This window comes from Aplysia californica, unplaced genomic scaffold, assembly GCF_000002075.1.
Source record: "Aplysia californica isolate F4 #8 unplaced genomic scaffold, AplCal3.0 scaffold00579, whole genome shotgun sequence".
NCBI lineage: Eukaryota > Metazoa > Mollusca > Gastropoda > Aplysiida > Aplysiidae > Aplysia > Aplysia californica.
The window spans coordinates 187,956-209,263 of record NW_004797849.1 but is presented as its reverse complement, the minus strand read 5'-3'; the positions used below and the strand labels follow the sequence as shown (position 1 = coordinate 209,263).

At 39.2% G+C, this 21,308-nt stretch overlaps 3 protein-coding genes and 1 long non-coding RNA gene across 4 annotated transcripts in view; 3 read left to right on the top strand and 1 right to left on the bottom strand.

Moving 5' to 3' along the window:
• Positions 1-11,426, top strand: part of LOC101853490 (trichohyalin) — a gene marked incomplete at its 3' end in the record, with an annotated part of 30,748 nt that extends 19,322 nt beyond the window's left edge. The window contains exons 11-12 of the mRNA XM_013087369.2: positions 1,884-2,795; positions 5,652-11,426. Of these exons, the coding sequence (XP_012942823.2) occupies positions 1,884-2,795; positions 5,652-11,426 (6,687 nt within the window). The remainder of the gene's footprint in view (positions 1-1,883; positions 2,796-5,651) is intronic.
• Positions 11,427-11,497: 71 nt separating this feature from the next.
• LOC101852353 (tetratricopeptide repeat protein 25) lies at positions 11,498-16,312 on the top strand. Its single transcript, XM_013087368.2, has 4 exons — positions 11,498-11,796; positions 12,726-12,945; positions 13,570-13,656; positions 16,074-16,312. Exons 1-4 carry the CDS (start codon positions 11,787-11,789, stop codon positions 16,282-16,284), a joined length of 528 nt encoding a protein of 175 aa, XP_012942822.2. The 5' UTR covers positions 11,498-11,786; the 3' UTR covers positions 16,285-16,312.
• Positions 16,313-16,484: 172 nt separating this feature from the next.
• Positions 16,485-20,116, top strand: LOC118478464. The gene is made up of 3 exons (XR_004859062.1): positions 16,485-16,619; positions 17,923-17,991; positions 19,472-20,116. It is a non-coding gene; the product is annotated as an uncharacterized LOC118478464 (long non-coding RNA).
• Positions 20,117-20,381: 265 nt separating this feature from the next.
• LOC101851071 (thrombospondin-1-like) overlaps positions 20,382-21,308 on the bottom strand; it is a 4,176-nt gene continuing 3,249 nt past the window's right edge. The window contains exon 5 of the mRNA XM_005107142.3: positions 20,382-20,656. Within this exon, the coding sequence (XP_005107199.1) occupies positions 20,478-20,656 (179 nt within the window). The 3' untranslated portion in view covers positions 20,382-20,477. The remainder of the gene's footprint in view (positions 20,657-21,308) is intronic.

Sequence of the window (21,308 nt, the reverse complement as noted above, 5' to 3'; positions counted from 1 at the left end):
TAAAAATGAATGCAGCCGACGTTCCTATCCACTACAAGAGGCACCATTGGCAGATGTTGAATCCTTCACCTACCTTGGAAGTGTCATCAACAAAGCGGGGGAAAACATAGGAAGACATCAAGATCAGAATCCAAAAGGCAAGAGCAGCATTCATAATCCTCAGGAAAAATGGATGTCTAATGAATTAGGATCGAACACCAAGCTAAGTATCTTCAAAACAAACATCTGTTCTATTGTATGGTACATAGATATGGAGACTCACAGCAGCAGCAGCAGCAGCAGCAGCAGCAGGAAAACTGCAGAGCTTCAAAAATGGATGTCTGAGAAGGATAGTGGGGATCAAGTGGTACGATCGAGTCACAAATGCTGAACTGAAGGAAAGAACAAGCCAAAGGCCAGTAAAGGAAGATATACAGGTTAAGAAATGGAAATGGATCAGGCACACCCTGAGGAGACCCCCGACAAGCATCATCAGACAGGCTTTGACGTGAAGTCCACAAGGGAAGCGTAAGAAAGGGAGACCAAAAATTACATGAAGGCGAGCGGTACAAGCGAGAATGGAAAAGGCTGGGACATCATGCAAACGGCTAGAAAATGATGCACAAGAGAGGCTTCGCTGGAGAAATGTTGCTGATGGCCTATGCTCCACTTGGACTTAAAAAGGGCGAGAGAAAGAGAGAGAGAGAGAGAGAGAGAGAGAGAGAGAGAGAGAGAGAGAGAGAGAGAGAGAGAGAGAGTGATAGATAGAGAGACAGAGACAGAGACAGAGAGAGATAGGGAGAGAGATAAGTGACGATGATTAGAGCTGTTGCAAGTAACAAACACAAAATAGACGAGGGGTAAGGACAATAGATGTTTAATAGGAAAGAAGAGGGTTCCTTCTTTTGATTATCGCCACACTTTGTGACTAGCCTCGGGGATGTACTGAGCCGTGTTATGCTCTTCACTGTCGCACGTAGTAGACCCGAGTTCAATTCTCGAGAGGGTAGAACATTTTTATCAAGTGTCTCGTTTGTTTTTTCTTCTGGGATGCTGTATTGCTTTAAGCCTGGGTTGGCCTGAGAGGCATTGTTGGAAGCTCGCCTCCTAAATGTTCTCAATTTGTGCATAGCGGTCTCGGCACCTTTTCCCCCCATTTGTACATTTCCCGAAACTGCTGCAGTTGTCGTGTGTATTCATTTTATTATTTTTTTCTTCAAGCTGAGATATTGTTGTAATTATTGTTGTTGTGGTTTTTGGAGTTGTTGTTTCTTCGTCTGCTGCTGCTGCTGCTGCTGCTGCTGCTGCTGCTGCTGTTGTTATAGTTTTTAGTGTTGTTGTTTCTGTTGTTGCTGTTGCTGTTGTTGTTGTTGTATGTTTTTGCTTTTGATTTGTCGTTGATTATTATGCTGTTCCTTATCATTTTATTAAAATAGGCTTTTTCGTTTTCTTCCTTTGTAAACGCGGGCCTCCTTTTATGTGTGTGATCCTGTGTACGTACATTTAATATATCCGAGTCTGTAAATGGCGTTAATTACATGTTTTAACAAGTGAGATGCATGTACAAAGAAAGATGCATAGACCAAAGAAAACACACACGTATCATTCTTGTTTTACACAGTGTTTCAATATCAAAATAGCCCACAAAAGTACAATATAATCTTAAGAGGAATTTGGAACACATGGCATGTGTAATCTATAGACTAAATGGAAAGTTACTTCAGCAAAACAGCGTATACAATATCACGATACAAACACATTATTTGTGGTCACCCCATCGTTTACCCGTATTTGTGTATTTCAGCTTGGGTCAACGTATTTTAAGTCAAAGACATAATACATACCTATACCTACTTAAAACAAAAACAACAGCAACAAAAAAATGACTACATAATTTTCAACAGGTATCTCTTCGCAAAGACAGCAAAAAGTCCGAGAAGAAATCCCAGGATCTTGAACTCAGAGAGAAACGCATGCAAGAGGAACAGGATCGGGAGGTGGCCATTAAACGAGCCAGGCGGAAGCGGTGGTTACAGTCTAGAAAAGCGAGTTTTCTACTTATGCTGAACTCGCCATACGCTGAGGTGCATTCAGTACAAGGTCGGAGCTATGAGAACAACTCTGAGGAGAGCAAAAAGCGAAAGCCCAAAGCGAGCCCGAACAGCGAGAATGAGAACCAAATGTTCGGCAACCTAGAGGAATACATCAATAAGAAAAGATCCCAGAAAGACGTTGAAAAGACTCCAAGGGGTAAAGGATATGAATCTGATGGAGCGACTAAGACGGGACGTTCAACTACCAAAGGTACCGGAGAGAGCCCCTCTATGAGTAGAAATATGATGGGTGGGAAGAAGATGGAAGAGGAAGACAGGGCGAAAAAAAGAAGGGCTGAAGCTGAGGAGCAAGCGAAGGCGTCAAAAATAGAACTGGCTCTGGAACACGCAGAAAGAGAAATGAAAAGGAAAGAAAGGGAAGTTAGGAGGGAGATTCGATTAGCTGAGGAGGAAGCAATAAAAATGAAACGGAAGGAAGAGAAAGAGGAGAGAGAATGGAAGAAAATGGCTCCTAAAGAATCATTTAACACACCTTATAATAAAATCCAGTCCAAAGTCGAAGTGATGGATAAAAAGGAAGACTTTGGAGAGGAAGAAGAAAGACGTTGGATGATGGAAGAGGAGAAAAAGCTACTGATTGCGAAGAGAAGACACCGGAGGGAGAAAGAGTTAAGGAGGAGGGAAGAGGAAGAAAAGAGAAAGAGGAAAATGGAGGCTGCTGAAAAGAAAAAGGTAAGCAAACAGGAACCGAATAAAAGATATTGAAAGGGAAAATGAGTGATTGACAAACGCTGAGTTCTAACCATAACCCAGAGTGATTGGCAAACTTGTCAATGTTGACAAAGTTATCGACAGATTCTTGCCAAATTTAGGCCATGATATGGTAATAGGTATGAAAACCTTCTTTTTCAAAATCTTCAAATGTTTTTCTATGTTGAAAACCTTTACAAAAAAAGAAGAAGCAAACTTCTTACATCTCTTTCTCTAAGACGCAACTAAAGGTAAATGAAATTGTTATTTGAGCTGAATAAACGACTATGTTCTAAACTTTCCCATTAAATAAAAGCGCTAACAACTTGCAGATGGGTAAGAGTACTTAAAGAAATATCCAAATTTGACAAACTTCGGTTTTTAGTTGAACAGCTTCTTGAGGGTCATGATGTAGTTATGTATTATGAAAGAGAAGGAAAAAAAATCTATGACAAAATGTGTGCATTTGTCTGGCTGTATGTTGTTAAATAGTCAAATAAAAGTAAGGATCATTTTTACCCTGCATTGTTTGGCTTTGTTTTGGCTTCCCACTTCGCTTGTTTCCACTCATTTCTTACGTGTGCGTTTTCCTGGTCACCAAGACTTTCCTCAAAATCTGTTCACAGCCACACAAATGCACATCTACCCCTCCCCTCCCTCCCCTCCCTCCGCCCAACGTACACACTGACAGCTCTGCGTTAAAAAATCAAAAGAAGTCCAAATTGTACTTTTTGCCGTAACTTGGAACATGTTATCTTTGCTCAGAACATAACGCCCCCTTTCCCAAAAAAGTATTTGCTGACTAGTTTTCTAAGAATTGCCACGTCGTATTACTCCTCTTCAACACACTTCGGATGTTTAGACGCTTGGGCTTTAAATGTGACTTATACTTAAATTAGAAGACAAAGAATGCCGTTCTGGGACGAGATATTCAGAAGGCAAATTTACCACACCACACTTACGAGGATTACACCCTGTTGGCTTGTAGGGGGTGCACACTATTATGAGCGGATCGGGTCGGGTCGGGTCTGGTCGGGTCGTTTTCTGGTGGTTTCAGTGTACACTACAACCCCGCTGCGATTGTACCCGACGACCTCGAAGTTACAGTAGAGAAACTTTTAACCTCAATGGCTTCCAGGGGTCCGCAGTTCCCTGTCGCAGTGCTGCGGCAGCCTGGATTTCCATAAAAATGGTTACAATAGTTACATCGATAACTTTCTATTATCAAATATCGTTCATAAGAAGATAGCTCTAATTCTCTGGGACAAAACAGTGTCCGCGGAAGTCTGTGCATTGGTTCAGATGGTGTTGCAGTCTTTGTTTTGAAGCTCTCTTTCGTTCCTCCAGAAGAAGAATAGGAATATCACAGTTTGTTAGTTTCGCTTTTATTGTTTTTCACACAAGTAGGGTAACTCTGTTCGCAAAGTTTGCACTTTTTTAAAGAGGGCGCCACCGAATTTTGAGTGTCAATATGGACACATGACTCAGCCTTGTTGTGATTGGCTGCAAACCATCCGATCCCGCGATTCGCAAGCCTGAAAAGAAAATCGTTTGATTTTGTAGGTCACAGACCGAGTTGATCAGTTTGTGCCACGATGGCCGCTTTGCACCCTCAATATGGCTAGCATCGACTACCAGATCGACCCGACCCGACCCCGCCCAATCACGTATGTGGGCGCCTCCTATTATATAACTGGCTGTGTTGTCATGCACGATTCTGGGAACATTGAAACAGGGAAAATATTGATTTCTGTATTTGGGGTTTCTTTCTCGGTTAAGATCATGATTCATTGCACATTTGCTTTTGGAGCACGCTATGACTTCGCACCTTCTTATCACCTCCCTCCTGCCCCCTTCCCCTTTTCAAGCTTTTTGCTTCCACACAATGGAAAAGTTGTTCTAATGCTTTAAACGTTTATCTTCTGCTAGGCAAAGTTTAATACATGTATTTTACACTCATAAATCAATGAAGGGGTTAGTACACGACTAACACATGTATAAATAAATTGTATTAAAAATGAAAGTTCATACTGCCTGGCATGCACATCCCGAAACAATTTTGTTTAAATTTACGTACGAAATAATAGAATACAGAATACATAAATCAGGCTCAGTTTTCCACTTATAGATGTAAGAGTAAAGAAGTAAAAGCATTTTTAAATTATTTTTTCTTTAAATTACACGTAACACTTTCTGAATGTTGGCTTCAGTAATTGAAACAAGTTTCATTGTGTTTAGGGTTTTTAAACGCTGGTTGTATCATGAACTATGACCGACCTTGATACTGGTGTTACAGAAAAGGACTCATTGGAACGCTTTAAAAACGGGACAAAGGACGAAAATAGATAGCATTATTTGGTACAGGGTGTATATATAATTACAATTAGTGGCATATATCGTTTACAAGCTGTTTAATTGTTCAACCCCCGAAAGCTAGACATTTTCAAAAGAGTTGAAAAAACTGTATATTCATTATTCAAACAATTATACCTATATTATGTATGTTTTCTTGTTTATAAAAATCGTTAAGATGTGAATTTCGATAAAATATTTCCTAAGCTCATGCAAATAATTCCACGGATTAAGAAACTGCAATTTAAAAACAAAGGATCTGGGTTCAGTTCACCTGAACAGCTGGCCGATGTGTGTTACTTGGCATGGGCAGATGGGTGGTTGGCAGGTGATCTGGTGTGGTTTGCTCCTTCTTTCATATCAAAATATATCTATCGTCCTTTCCTCTCCTCCTTCCTTTCTTTGTGTGGTACTCTCAAGTCTTTGGCACTAAAATGGCCAATTTGTGCGGCGTGTGCCTTAAAACTCTTATAAGAGTCAAAGAGGTGAAAATAGAAGAGTTGAAAATTCAAACTCGTTTTTTTTTTGGTTTTGGTTATCTACCCTCAGAGATTCAAGAATTCTCCCAATTTCCGCTCCGAGGACACTGAAACTGCGAACGAAGATGAAGAAGAAGATGAGGATGAAGTAGACTCTGAAACTACCCCGATATCGTTGAACAAAGAGACAACAGCCAGGACGGAAAAAAATGAAGTGGTTATCTCCAAGAGCGATGATAAGGACAAGACGGAGAAGGGTGAGAGGGAAGAAGTGGTTGAAAATGCAGCGAAAGAAATAAGACAAAAACCTGTCAAGAAGTTGGAGACAAAGGAACGAGGAAAGAAGAATGATGAGGTAACAGAAAAAGACGTGGTGGAACGGAAGAAAGAAGAAGCGAAAGCAAAAACTCCGGAGACAGAACAAAAAGATTATTCAAAAGATACAATGCACGCAAAGACTACACATGACCCTGGAACAAATGAGAAAATGAAACTAAAACCTTTAAATAAAGAACAAACAAAATTTGAACACACAATAAAAAAAGACAGCAAAATATTGCCTGCGAAGAAAGAACAAGCAAAAGAAACATCTCCTGTTTTGAAACAGGATTTTGATGGGAAGACAACCAAAGGACCAGAAGCACAACCGACCAAAGAAACAGAGGAGACGAAGAAAGAAGTACCAATAAAATCACCGAGGAAGGAATTGGATACAGACAAAAAAGACATTGGCAGAGAGAAGAGTAAGCTGCCAACAGGCAAGAATAAATATGAATGGAAACAAAAATCGACAAACCAAAAACGAACGGATGATGAACAAAATAAAATTAAGAATGACAAGATAGAGAGGAAGGACGGAGAAAATATGGAAATAGCTCCAATCTTGGAGGCAAATGATGGACAGAAGCAAAATGAGATTGCTAAAGAACAAGGAAAACCACAGATCAAACAAGAGCAAGAGAAGAAAAAAGAAATGACGGTAATATCACAAAGAAAGGAAACACATGAAGACGGAAAAGTTGTTGGTAGAGATAAGAGTAAGGTGCTCAAAGAAAAGAAAGTTGAAATAAAACAAAAATCACCAGACAAAGAAACAACAGCTACTGAAAAGGAGATAAGTAAGAGTAAAGATATGAAAAGAAATGAAGAAAAACATAAAGAAGCGTCTCCAATTTTGCAAGAAACTGGTGACAGAAAGAAAGAAAGTGAGATCGCTAAAGAGCAAGATAAACAGAAGACGAAACAAATAGGGGAGGAGAAAAAAGAAGTGACATTAAAATCACCCAGGAAGGAAATGAATGTGGACAGAAAAGAAGTTGGCAGGGAAAAGAGTAAGGTGCTGCAAGAAAAAAAGGTTGAAATGAAACAAAAATCATCAAACAAAGAAAAAACAGATACGAAAGAGAGTACTATTAATAGTAAAAAGATGGATGGAAAGGAAGACGAAAAGGAAAAAACGTTCCCCTCTCTGAAAGAACCTTGTGACGGAAAGAAAGACACTGAGATTGCTAAAGAGGAAGAAAAACAACAGACCAAACAAATGGAAGGAGAGAAGAAAGAAGTAATGATAAAATCACCAAGGAAGAAAATGAATGCAGACAAAAAAGACATTAGCAGAGAAAAGAGTAAGGTACTCCAAAAAAAGAAGGTTGAAGTTAAACTAAATTTTCCAGACGAAGCTACTGGAGAGAAGACTAGTAAGAGTAAAACTATGGAAAGAAAGGAAGAAGAAAAAGAAGACATGTCTCCAATTTTGAAAGAATCTGGTGATGGAACGAAGGAGGAAGAGATTGCCAAAGAACAAGGGAAACAGCAGACCAAACAAGTAGAAGCCAAGAAAAAAGAAATAACAGTAAAATCACCGAGGAAGGAATCGAATGCAAACAGAAAAGAGGTTGGCAGAGAATCGAGTAAGCTGCCAACAGGCATGAATAAAAACGAATCGAAACAAAAACCAACACTCAAGGAATGGACAGATTCTAAACCGAAGACAAGCGAGAGTGGAGAGATGGAAGGAGAGAAAGAAATAATGGAAGGGACGTCTCCTGTCAAGCAACAGCAGGAAGAAAGAAAAAAGAAAAGTGAGATTGTAAAGCCAGAAGGAAAGCACATGGCAAAACAAGGGGATGGGCAGAAAGTGAAAGTTCACACAAGTCCACGTGTTGGTAAACAGGGAGGTAAGGCAGATGGAGTGAATAAACGACAGATGGAAGAGGACACAAAGAGAACGACTGGAGAGGTTGTTACAGAGACGAAGGAAAAAGTGCACGACATGTCTTCGGACAGAGAGGAAGCTGCAGACGAAAAGAAGACGGGTAAGACAGTAAAGGAAGCTGGGAAACCTAAGAACGAAGAAGCGAAGGAAAGGAAAGAAGACAAAAAAGAATTAGCTACAGACAAAAAGAAGATGATGGATAAGACGAAAGTTAATGGGGCTGTAGGGGTTAATGTAAACAACGAGAGTAAACATGATGGAGTGAAACAAGAAAAAGTACAAGAAAAATCCGTAAACAAAAATCAGAGAGAAGAAGAGCAAAACAAGACGAAACAAGCAGAAGCTAAGGAAGCAGGCAAAATTGAGAGTGACAAAAAGATCGTGGAGAAAAAAGAAATGAAAGAAACCTCTAAAGTCAGAGAAAGAACAATGCAAACGACAAAGAAAAAAATATCATCAGCTGCAATTGTGGCAAAGGAGGGGACTAAAGTGGAAGAAAAGATGAAAGAAGATTTTAAACAAAAACCTCTAAAGAGGAAACTACCTAACGATGGGAAGGCAGAAACGGAAGATGAAAACGAAGGAGAAAAAGAGACACAGCAACAGATGCCAGAGAAGAAAGATAAGTTTAAAGGAAATCCTCTAGCACAAGACTTGCAAAGGAGTGAAAAGAAAAAGCCCAAACTGTCTGAAGAGACAGAAAGACAAAGGGTAAAAACTGGCGCTGACAAGAAAGTAGAAACAAAAGAAAAGTCTTTACAGAAAAGACGGGCTGGTGTTGCAAGTAAGAAAAACAAGTCGACCACTGATATTGTAACGCAGAAGAACATCGAGGTGATTGATAAGACAGTAACAGTTCTAGATACGTCTCCTCTCAGTGAATCAAAAGGAGATGGGAAGAAGAAAGAAACGCCTGATAAAGACGAGGGGCAACAGAATAGTAAACTAGCAACCGAGAAGAAAGAAGAAAATACTCAAACAACATGGGATAAGAAACAGACAGAAAAAGAAGAGCCGCCAGAAGATGGGGGGGAAGAAATAAGAGACGAAAACGAAAGAACAAAAGAGACACGTAAACAGATGCCAGAGAAGAAAGATAAATTTAAAGGTAACCCTCTCGCGCAAGACTTGCAAAGGAGTGAAAGGAAGAAACCCAAACTCTCTGAAGAGACAGAAAGACAAAAGGTAAAACCAGTCGTTGAGAAGAAAGTAGAAACAAAAGAAAAGTTTTTACAGAAAAGCCGGGTTGGTGTTGAAAGTAAGAAGATCAAGTCGAATGCTGAACACGTTATAACCCAGAAGAACATCGGAGTGGTAGAAAAGAAGACAAAAGTTCAAGATGCGTCTCCTCTCAATGAGTTGCCGGGAGATGAGAAGAAGAAAGAAACGCCTGATAAAGACGAGGGGCAACAGAAAAGTAAACAAACAGAAAAGAAAGAACCACCAAAAGATGGGAAGGCAGAAACAGAAGATGAGAACGAAAGAGAAAAAGAGACACGTCGACTGATGTCAGAGAAGAAAAATAAATTTAAAGGAAATCCTTTGTCACAAGAACTACAAAGAAGTGAAAGGAAGAAACCCAAAATTTCCGAGGATACAGAAAGGCAAAAGGAAAAACATAACGTAGAGAAGAAAGTAGAAACGAAAGATAAATCTTTATCCAAAAAACGGACAGGAGTTGAAAGTAAGATGATCAAGTCCACTGCTGAAGTCGTCATGACAAAAAAGAATATCGAGACGGTACAGAAGAAGGGAGACATGGAGGAGAAATATTCTCCTATGGTCACTGATAAACAAGAGAGTATCGAGAAAAGAGGAAAGAAAGAAGACACGAAAGAGGAAATCGAAGAAAAAGAACCAGATGAAATTACAAACGAGGAACCGGAAAAGGAGAACAAGAATGTTGAAGAAAAGTCAGAGGAAAGCCCCCCAGTTATTTCCCCCAAAGAGTCGACAAAAGGTGGAAAGAAGAAAGCCACACCTAGTGTGGAGGCACAGAAGCAGACGAGTAAGACTAAACAGGAGTCAGCTGAGAAGGAGGAAAGAAAACAAAACTCTCCTGTCAAAGAAGAGGCAGATGGTGAACTGGCGAAACACACTGTTATTCAAGACGAAGAAAACAAGAAGAGTGAAAAGATGGGAGGGAAGAGAACAGAAATGAAAGAAGTACCTCCAAAGAAGCAGAAAAAGCCAAGAAAGGAAGAAAAAGAGGGTCACAAGGAAGTGAACAAACATGATACTGAACAATCGGAAAGGAAGACAGAGGAAACAAAGGTAACACCACCCGAAATACAACCGAGCGAAGATAGACAGAAGAGTTCACAAGAAAAACTTAACAGTGAACCGGTGGATGAAAAGAAGGAAGAAAACCAAGAAAATGTAACACAGAAAGAATTCAAGAAAGAACAAAAGAAGGAAAAGAATGACGGTAAAAAGGTAGTAGAGAAACAAAATGACGAACCCGTGAGAGGGTTGGAAGAAGAGGAGAAGCAGAAAGATGAGCATGAGGACAAACAGATCGAAGAGGAGAAAGAGAAAAAGGAAGAAGAGGTTTCAGAACAGAAACAAACAGAATATGAACAGAAAATGAATGAGACTGACGAGGGTAAGCGAAAACAGCTAAGCAAAGAGAAAAAATCGAAGAAAAAACAGAAGAGCGAAAAACCTTCTATGAGTGAACCAGCTGAAAATATTGAAAAAGATAGTAAAGATGACCTTGAGAATAGCAAAGTTATAGAGACGAGTAATCATGTCAATGAAAAGAGTAAAGACAGTAAATCTGTTGAAGAAACTGATGTGAAAAAGCCAAAAGAGGAGGAACAGAAGAAAGAAGAAAGGGAAGAGATGTCTGCTCAAAGTGAAAAGATGGAGGATGAAAAGAGAGAAGATGAAACTGAAAACGAAAAGGCAGGGACGACGACTGAACAGCCTATAAGTGTTAACGATGAACAAAGCTCCCGGTCTCAGGATAAAGACTTGACAGAGGAAATAAAGAAAGAAGAAGAAGAGGTAGCTGACGAAATGGAGAAGGACGTAAGTGTAAGGGAGGAAGATGAGAACAAAGAAGCATCAAAGGATACAGCAAATACTGCAGATAATGTCGGAAAGGAAGAAACGAAAAGAAGTGAAGAGAAGAAAGAAGAAAAGAGGAAAAATGAGACTGTTAAAGAAAAAGGAAAACAGCTCGTCCAACAGAAGGGTGTTCACAAGGAGCAAAACAAAGGAAAAACACCAAGGAAAGACACAAAAGGCGAACAAAAGAAGACAAAAGAAGTTACAAACGATCCAAGGAAACGGAAGGCAAAACAGGAGGACGGAAAGACAGAAGACATGGAAGAAAAATCTCCTCAGAAAAAACAGAGAGCAGATGGGAAGAAGAAACCTGAGACTGGTGAAGATACCATGAAAAAGAGGACGAGAGATACAAGTAAGGAACCGAGGAAAAGAAAGATGATGCAGAAGGGAGGGAAGAAAGAAGACGAGACAAAGAATAACGAGGCAGAGGCTGAAAAGGAGAAAGAAAAGGAGAAACAAGAAGAGAAAGAAGAAGAAAAAAAAGTCACGTCTTTAGAAGAGGATGAGAAGAAAGGAGAAGACGTAAAGGAGGAAGAAAAGACAGATGAAGATAAACAAGAGGCAGAGGAAGATGAAGACAAAGAAAAAGGAACAGAGGAAGATGAAGACAAAGAAAAAGGAACAGAGGAAGAAGCTGATATCGAAAATGTGGAAGAAATTATAGAGAATGAGGAGGGCAAAGAAGATGTTCCAGAAACAGTGGAGCAAGGTACAGAAGAAGCCAAAGACGAAGCTGATACAGAGAACGAACCCCAGACGGAAGAAGCAGAAGAGAAGGAAGAAGAAGAAGAAGGTGCAGAAGAAAAAGAAGAAGCTGACGAGGACAGCATCGAAGATGGCGATGATCTGGTTGCTCTTCAAATCGAGAGAGAAGTTCGTTCTATGCGATCAGGTAAGTCATACAATCTAAATTTTAAAAAAAAGGAAGAATAAAAGTTTTTAAATGAGTAACGCTTGCATGATCTTAAAAACGTTTTCATATAGTTCCATGTTATCTCTCTGAATTATTAGGTAGGGAAAGACCCAGTCACGTCCCCTATCTCACTTTATTTCTCAAGAAAAAATGATATCATTATTTATATATAACATAACAATATTATGCAAAGACTTAACGAATACATTTTTAAAAAGCAACACAACACTCTGTAACAAAAAAACTTTAGGTCTTCTCAATTGGGAACTCAACCCAGATTCATGTGTACTTTCATTATCATTATCGTGATCAGGTTTTCTCACCCCTATGCCGAAATGTAGGCCACTAGCAATAGCTCTCAATTCTCTCATGTCCTGTGCTATAGTCTGCACATGTTATGTCCTGTTGTATCCCACCTCTTTCAGGTCATCACCTAGGTGCTTCTTCTAAGTACTGTTAAACCTACTTCACCTTTTGTTTCTTTGTGAATTACCTCTTAAGGTTTGACAGGTAATACCTGTTTACTTTTTCTGTTTCCAGCTGCGCCCTATCCGCTTCTTTTTCTCGTTCTGATTTCTATCTATTTTCCGTATATTATCCTAAACTACATCTAACCTAACTTCTACAAAAAAGAGGGGGTAGGAGAATGATTTTTAACAAAGAAACCAAAATGTAATGGCTTGACAATACGAATATTTTTTTTTTAAATTTCTCTTTCCTCTAACTCTCTCTCACTCTCTCTCACTCTCTCTCACTCTCTCTCTCTCTCCCCCCCCCCTCTCTCTCTCTCTCTCTCTCTCTCTCTCTCTCTCTCTCTCTCTCTCTCTCTCGCTCGCTCGCTCTCTTGCTCCCCCTCCCCCCACCCCTTCACCTACCCCTTTCCTATACTAATTCGATTTGTTTTTCAGACTATTACAGTGATCTGAACCAGGCCCCTGAAGTCATCAGGCGAGGTACAAGGCTACTGGCTGCCCTGCGGAAGCACTCGGACACCTCCACCTGGTCTCGAAGACGTCTGCGATGGTTCGCCGCCGCTCACAGCTTCATGGGCACCGCCCACAGTGACATCAAAGAGTTTGCCAAGGCCAGGTCACACCACGAGACGGACTACAAGATTGGGGAAGGAATGTGAGTAGACGGGGTGTGGTAGCTGGGATGGCTGGAAGGGGCTGGGTGCGTGGAGATGTGAAATGATGGTAGTGTATTTGGGTGGATGAGTTTGTGAATGGGTGGATGGATGGATGTGTCGGTGGGAGGATGGACGGATAAACATATGGATGGATGGATAGATGGATGAAAGGAAGGATAGGTATATTTTTGTGTATTAATATAGATAGATAGATAGATAGATAGATAGATAGATAGATAGATAGATAGATAGATAGAACGATCGATCGATCGATCCATCGACAGATAGTTATATAGAAAAGGAGAGAGAAAAAGAGAGAAGGAAAAGAGAGAGTGAGTGAATGAGAGAGAGAAGAAGAAAAGAGAGAGAGAGAGAGAGAGAGAGAGAGAGAGAGAGAGAGAGAGAGAGGGAGAGAGAGAGAGAGAGAGAGAGGAAGAGAGAGAAAGGGGAGGCAGTAAACTGTTAAACCGATAACATTTAACAGGAGAATGGTGATGAATGATCTGGGCTTCAGTGGGTGATATTCCTGTTAATTTGAAGAATAATTTGTCAGCAACAAGAATGGATGTCTTGAAAATGTGCCAAAACTAATACGAATTGGTGCCACTTTTTTGTTCTGTCAGAGGTGACGACAAGATTCAGTCTAGGGCCTTGGAGCAGTTGGCAAGAGTTTACATCAAAGAGGGAAACCAGATGAAAGCTTTAGAGAAGTAAGTTTTGTTTCTCGATATTGGCTGTTGGGTCTTCTTTCACAGTTAGTATTTTGTGTTGTTGTTGTAATAATTACTATAAGAACTAGTAAAAAAAAATACCCGTTCTACGAACGGAATAATAATGAAGAAGCATTAGGAAAATTAAGAACAGGAAAAAGACTGAAAACAAGAAAGAAACAAAACATAAATATTTTACCTTGAATTTAACCATGTAGCAACAACTCTTGACTACCTCTAGGGGTAAGACTTCTTCCCCCTCTTCGAAGGCGTGGCATTTTTCCTTAAGTTCCAGCTCAATCACTTTTTAAAAAAAGAGTTAGGCCTACATGCCTATTGTTGCTTCCAAGAAGAAACTAATCTAGATTCTAGACATAGGCCAATAATTGAAAGAAGAAGCCTAGGCCCATAGATAGATCTAAGTTTAGAAATTCACATTTTTAACAACCGACAGGCGTCACAGATGGCCAAGACTTCTAGATCTATTCACAGCAGGAAAAATCCACTTTCAAGAATACTTTCATGATTCTTGATCTCGATCTAGATTCACCGACAGCCTAGTTCTAGACTCTAGATCTATTCACAGCAGGAAAAAACATCCACGTTCAATACTTTCATCATTCTTGATCTCGATCTAAGATTCACATATAGATCTAGCCTAGATCTAAATCTTAGAATTCAAAATTATAATGCACAGCAAGAAAAATCCACGTTCAATATTCAATAGGTTATCGAAATATCACAGATCTAGATTCCATTTTCATTTCATGATTCTTCTTGATCTCTATTTAGATCTAGATTCTAGATCTTGATCTCACATAGACACTGCACAAAATACACTCATCCTTCGGCGCGCTAAATCCACTGCATGATAAATTTACTTTCAATACTTTCATGATTTTTTATCTTGATCTAGATTAGATATTAGATCTAGACATAGATCTAGATCTACATACGAACACACAGTACACAAAATGTCTTTCGGCGCAGTTGGGCGTGAGCGCTAAATCCACTGCAGGAGAAATCTACTTTCAATACTTCCATGATTTTTTATCTGGATCTAGATATTAGATCTAGACATACGCACACATGCAACTACACACAGGGCACAAACAGGGCTACAATTGGCGAATCTTTTACTTTGACCCATGAATACATTAAGTAGGCCTACGGTGAGCTACTCTAGGCGCTTTCGACGACACCCTCCTTGTCACTCTCACCACCCACCCTCTGCAGTGCTTTCTGGCCTCCTCTCTTTCTTCCTCTCTCTTTCTCTCTCTCTCTTTCTCTCTCTCTCTCTCTCTCTCTCTCTCTCTCTCTCTCTCCCTATCTCCCTATCTCTCTCTCTCTCTCTCTCTCTCTCTCTCTCTCTCTCTCTCTCTCTCTCTCTCCCCCCCAAGGTAGGGTAACAAACGAAAAAGTCACCACTTTGTAAAATGCTTCTCCTTTTCCTTCTCCTTCTCCTTCTTCTTCTTCTTCTTCTTCTTCTTCTTCTTCTTCTTCTTCTTCTTCTTCTTCTTCTTCTTCTTCTTCTTCTTCTTCGTCTTCTTCTTCTTCTTCATTACTCCTCCTCTTCCATTTACACCTACACCTCCTCCTCTGCTTCCTCCTACTCCTCCTTCTTCTTCAATGAGCGCTCCAAACCCGATGTAAGAAGACGGTCATAGGCGTGAGACCGAAACTGGGAATTCCTGTAAACCTACTTATTGTATAACTGAACACAAAATATCCTTCGGCGCAGTCGGCACTCCGCAGTGAATAATACAAAGTCAAAGGAAATGATTGCGATCGCTACAAAAGGACTGGATTTAACCTTAAATGGGCTTTCTTCTTACACATTTGATCGTAATGAAAATACAAAAGTGCAACACTACGTTTCAAGTTATGGGTCTGGCAAAGTTTCATAATTTGTTCATTTGGCATTTTCTGAGAATATACTGTTAGCAAAATTTGGCCTTAGCTCCTTTAGTAGTAAGGTGGTAGTTAAGTATCATCAGGCAGTTATTCGGACGAGTGGAGGTGCCGCGCTCTCGCTCGAAGATTTCTTCGTGGAGTCCACCAGGCCCATTAAGGAAACAACCCAAAAAAATCCTCATGTTTATCATTGAAGGTAATTCAAATTCAACGTTGAGAGACGTTGGCATCTCTTAATCTCAGACTGAAATAACAAATGTTTATCTTGATCAATTCATCTTGATGGGGGTAACTAATAGTCACTGCTGCCCCCTCCCTTATTTCTCCATTGTCTTAAAATTTTCTCGCGAAATGTTAGAATTATACTAGTAGCACAAAGTAAACTACAATTCAATACATCACATGTTATCCCACTGTCTGATCAAATAAAATCTGTATCTTCCTCTATATTTTTATTTCCTTATATTTAACTTTATCCAACCGTACTCTTTTCCCCTCCTCAGTCTGGCAAAACGTGCACAGCTCCCCCGAGACAGCGAAGAGAGTGCTAGACTGTTCCACAAGATGGCTAACTGCTATCTGAAGGTAAACAAACGGCCTTTTTCCCTTCTCCTTTATGCGTCCTATGTCTGCAGTTCTGTCTGTCTGTGTAACCTTCTGTTTTTCTTTTGTCTTTACGTCTGTCTATCTGCCCATCTGCCAGTCTATGTTTAAATCTCTGCCTGCAAATATCTGTCCTTCTATTTGTCTGTCTGTCTGTCTGTTTGTCTTGTTTCCCCCCCCCCCTCTATCTCTCTTTCTCTCTCTCTCTCTCGCTCTGTCTACCTCTCTTTTTTACCCTTTTCTCTCTTCCTGTCCAATCCCTGCCTGTCATCCCTATCCTTTTTTTCTTTTATTTGACTATTTATTTATACATTTGTTTTGTCTTCAACAGGAGGGCGCTGTAGAGTTCGCCCGGGACTCCGCAAAGGAATCCATCACAGCTGCCGAACAGTGCGATAACGCAATGTACTACATGCATTCCACGATGATCTTAGCAGTCTGTCTGAGTAAGTAGTTTGCGACCACTGGTGTTTATGGTTAGGGGTTAGGCGTTTCGTTCCGGCACACAAAAGCTGTGAGTTCAGTTCTCATGTGGGGAGGTAATATTATGTCTCAGTCTGTCTACTGGGATGCCTTGTCTCCCTGGCTAGCTTCCTGGGTAATCTAAATTTGTGTCCATCGCCATTTGAAACCAATGTATACGTGTTCCTTCTTTCCTCTTCTGTCATGCCATCCGCCCCCAGTTTTGTTGCACTCCCCTTGGTTATACGAAGTGTAGTCGTTTATATAATCTTACAAGAAAGCTGTGGCCTCAACCCTTCTGGCAAGAACACACTGTCTTACTCATAAATTGGGCTAATGGGCTAATAATATATACAATTAAAATTAAATTTTCCAACTGGCTTAGGACATTTAGTGAAAAATCATCCTCTTGTACGCAGATCTTAATATTTCAATGTGATGACATTACAGGTGGATGGACGAATGTAGTATGGATGGATGGATGCAGGAACAGATGAGTGCATAGGTGTATCACTCTTGTTAGTCTCGTGTCCATGTACCTGTATGCCTCCAGGGATGTTTGTCGACATGGGGTACTTAGGGTTGTAATAAATATAACGGAGATAGATTCTGATGTCTCGTTATCCACTGACCATCGTTTCATTCACAGGTAATCAAACCAGTGACATGTTATGTCTATTCAAAAAAGAGAGTATTTCATATGCTTTCTTTTGACGGGTGCTTTTCTAGCTTTGTCTCTTCGTTGCTCCAATTCATTTTTTGTTTTCTGGATTATTTTTTGGGGTTTTTTTTTCTTTTCTTGGTCATGTACTTCATGGAAAACTGATTGTTTTAAAAGAATGCATTGATATCTCTTTGTTCAACCATTTAGTACTACTTAATAAAAAAAAAGATGAATAATAATAAAGGTGTCAAGCATCAAAATATACATATTTCTGTAAGCAAAATCATATTTTTTTATGATGCCTGTTTTCAAAATACGTTACTTCTCGCAGTCCACGAAAGGAGATGTTGGGCGAAAATAGACACCACCAAATTTGTACATTTTGAATGGATGTCATTTTCTTCAATGGTCTTTTATCATTTCATAAAATAAATTGTACAAACGAAGCCTACAACTTTCATGTATCTATTTGTATTCCGAAAGTCCGATAACTCATAGTTTTGTCACCACGCCTCACATTTGTACGTTCATCATTGTTAAGCGCCTTCATTTAAAGTGGTGTTTTTTCTATAAAATTAAATATCTAATTATTTTTTAAAAATTTTCTTGTCTTCTTCTTCCAGCAAAACTTCAGGACTACGACGGTGCTAAAGCAAAGTTCGAAAGAGCTCTTCTCGTGGCAGAAGCTATAAGTACGTCCTTTTTTCTCAACGTTTTCAGAACACAACATTCCTCAGTTCAGACCTTGTGTTGGGATACTAAGGGCAAATTTCACCAGTGAGGTGTTTAGATGTTCCAGGCGCAGATTTTTGATAATTTTGAAAATCAAATTTGCAGTCTGTTAATCTGCAGTGTCGGTTGCATGTGTTTGAGAAATATTTGTACAAATTCAAAATTTAAATTTAAAAAATAAGCAAAAAACCTGCGTAATGTAGGTATGAATTTTTGAAAAATGAAACAGTTTTTCCCATCTCCTGAAAAAAATATTGCTTTTCAGGATTAGAACAGTTGAAAAACTCGACAAGGTTGTATCAGTAGGTGAAGATATAGTTTATAGGTTTCCACGAAAACGCATAGTTAGGTCTCATGAAACTACAAAAAGGGAGGGGGCGGGGAGAAGGAGAGGAGTCATGACATTTATAGTTGTTTTATAGACTTATAAAAGTGATGTTAACTTTCACGGTGGAAAGTTAATTTATCGATTACCTCTGCTTATGTGCTGGTCTGTTGTATCCGACCCAGGTCTGGTTGGCCCTGACAGGCAGGGTCGAAGCAATCCGCCTTAAACTGATCTAAATAGTGCCAGTGAGACAATAAAAAAAAACCAAAAACAAAAACAATACATTATGTATCTAAACAACGACATCTGAAGTATGTGTCTCATCTAATAAGAGACCATGTTTGCAATATGTGCACCGCTTCTTCTTTTAGCTTTGGCCAGTAGTTGGCAGTTGCCTGTTGGACGTTTCTGTCTAAATAAAAGGAAAAATGAAATTTAACTATAATAAATATTTCCAATAAAGTCCATTCTGTCTCTTGTCATTCTGCCTGCCTGGCTTCAAGTCAGGTTTCCATGTCGTGTTCCCATGTTCTGTTAGATCTTCCCCTTCCTCTCATGCCTTCTATTTTTGCTTCAAGAATATGTTTCTCGAGTGAATCTTTGCTTTTGATATAACCAAAGTAGTTACGTTTCGGTTTCGGTATGCTCTAGAGGAGTATTGGTATTTCTTTGTCAATTATTCTTAGACCTTTTTAATACTTTAGGTACATGTACTGTCACTTGAGCTAAAAATCTATCGATGCGACAATGTTTATTTACTTGAAGTTAGAAAAAGAGATATTTGAGTGCTTAGAGAGCACCACTTGTTCATATCGGTCGTGTTTCTTGACTTTCCTTCTTATGTTTCTGTTTGTCTTTGTACGTTTTCCTTGCTCCAAATGACCAGTAGTGTGAAGTCGTGCTTCTCTTGACTCAAACCAACAGCGACACATACAGATAAAACTAAGGGAGAAAAAGAACGAAGGTAATATCTGTTATCTAGTAACAACGCCTTCGAAACTCTATTCCTCTTTAAATAAATTAAAACGACAGGTATTTGTCTCTTTTGTGATAAAGGCACTAAAGCAATTGATTATGCTGACATATACATTTAAAAAAATTTCTACTTTCAGATGACTATCGGAGTGAGAAGTCAATCAGAGACGCCCTGGCGGAGTTAGAGGTGAAAATCGCCACAAAAGTCTCCGAAAATGAGCAAGAAAATCAAGGAGAGTTTTGAAAATGAAAAGAAAAGGGAACTGAACATACATACGCTGGGCTTGAGATGAGCAGTGAAGAGTTTTTAATACTTTTTTGTCAATGTATTATCATTAGGTCAAGAGTGTTTCTCATGTATTGTTTATTGCTTTGACTTATTTCTAAAGAAGAAATTATACAACCGCCCTGCAAAATGAGCACCAATTGTAATATGTTATGTACTTAACTGCATCATTTGAATTTCATTATCATGCAATGCCTTTTGACTGCCCTTCACCTTTAGAGAGATTTGAAGTAGATAGAGAAAATGTATAAACGATTTGTATTATGTTAGCTAATTTGTCACCTTTGATATAAGTATGTAAAGTATTTTTTTTTGGATAAACTATTCTTTTCTGTAATAAAACCCCACACTTATGTCTGTTGACGATTTGATAGAGAACACATTACTGTATTCTTAATGCTTTGGTTTGTAAGACTTTGGTTTATGGGTATTTGTGTATGTGTACATATTATGATCCTGTTCCCCTGTCTGAGAATATTAAACGAATATGAAGAAATAATTGTTTTGTTTTTCTTTTGTTTGTTTTCAAGTAATTTCTTTGACTTAAACAGAAAGATTGCTGGTTTGTTATTGGGTTGTTGCTTCAATTTTTTCTTGTGTGCCGGGTATTCAGTTTTTCTATCCTATCAAAATAAATCTTCCGTCCGAAATTAATATCACCACACAATCCAAATTCATTCGGTGGACTCTTTCATGGGAAATACTGTTTCGTTTATCAAGCCTAGGATGTTTGAAAATAATACAACACTCTGACACCTGGATCTTGTGGACTTCTTATATTGCTCGTATATTATTTATTTTTCAGCGTCAGGGCACGTATTTGCTTTCTGACATCATAATAATTTATAAACTCCAGCTCAAAAATAAATTGCTTGACACACTTTGGCAACGTCTTCGAACTCAGGGATCATGCTACTGAAGATATCACGAGGACAGCGCTTCATATAACCAGATCCGGACCTGCACTCAAGGTAGTACCCTGGAGCTGGCCTGAATGGGGAGATATACGTAGGCTGGGACGTGTGCGAGCAAAATCCTGGGGAAATAAAGGGGGAACAGGAGTATGAGTACAATGTCATTTGTTACCTGTCTTCTTTTACTGTATTCCTCTGTTGGTGGCCAAGTCCGAGCCTAAACAGGTATATATTATCTACCTATCTCCTAGCTTTGTAGCATTACTTCATGAAGTTGTCGGATTTTATGTTTTCAATGTGTGATGAAAAATATCCTCCCTTATTTATCTGGGGTTTTAAAATAGATTATGAATAGTAAAATTACACTTAAAAGTAATACTTTTCTCTCTCTCTCTCTCTCTCTCTCTCTCTCTCTCTCTCTCTCTCTCTCTCTCTCTCTCTCTCTCTCCCCCCAGTCCCTGTTTCGTAGTATCCCCCATATCAATACTAACACGCGCTCACATACATAATGTACACAGTTTTCAACCCAAAAGGAAACGAACTGGTAATTGTATAATAAACTGTACAATCTTTTTTGTGAGCAAACAGAGGTGACTCTGGTAATTGAATATTTCAATTTTGAGAGGAACCTTGTTTTTTGTTTTGTTTTTAAAAAAATAAAAGATTTCATAATATTATAGAGGGCTTAGGCAAAGAGAAATAAATAGGGAAAGGTGGAAGGGCCTATTGTTGCTTCCAAGAAGAAACTAATCTAGATTCTAGACATAGGCCAAT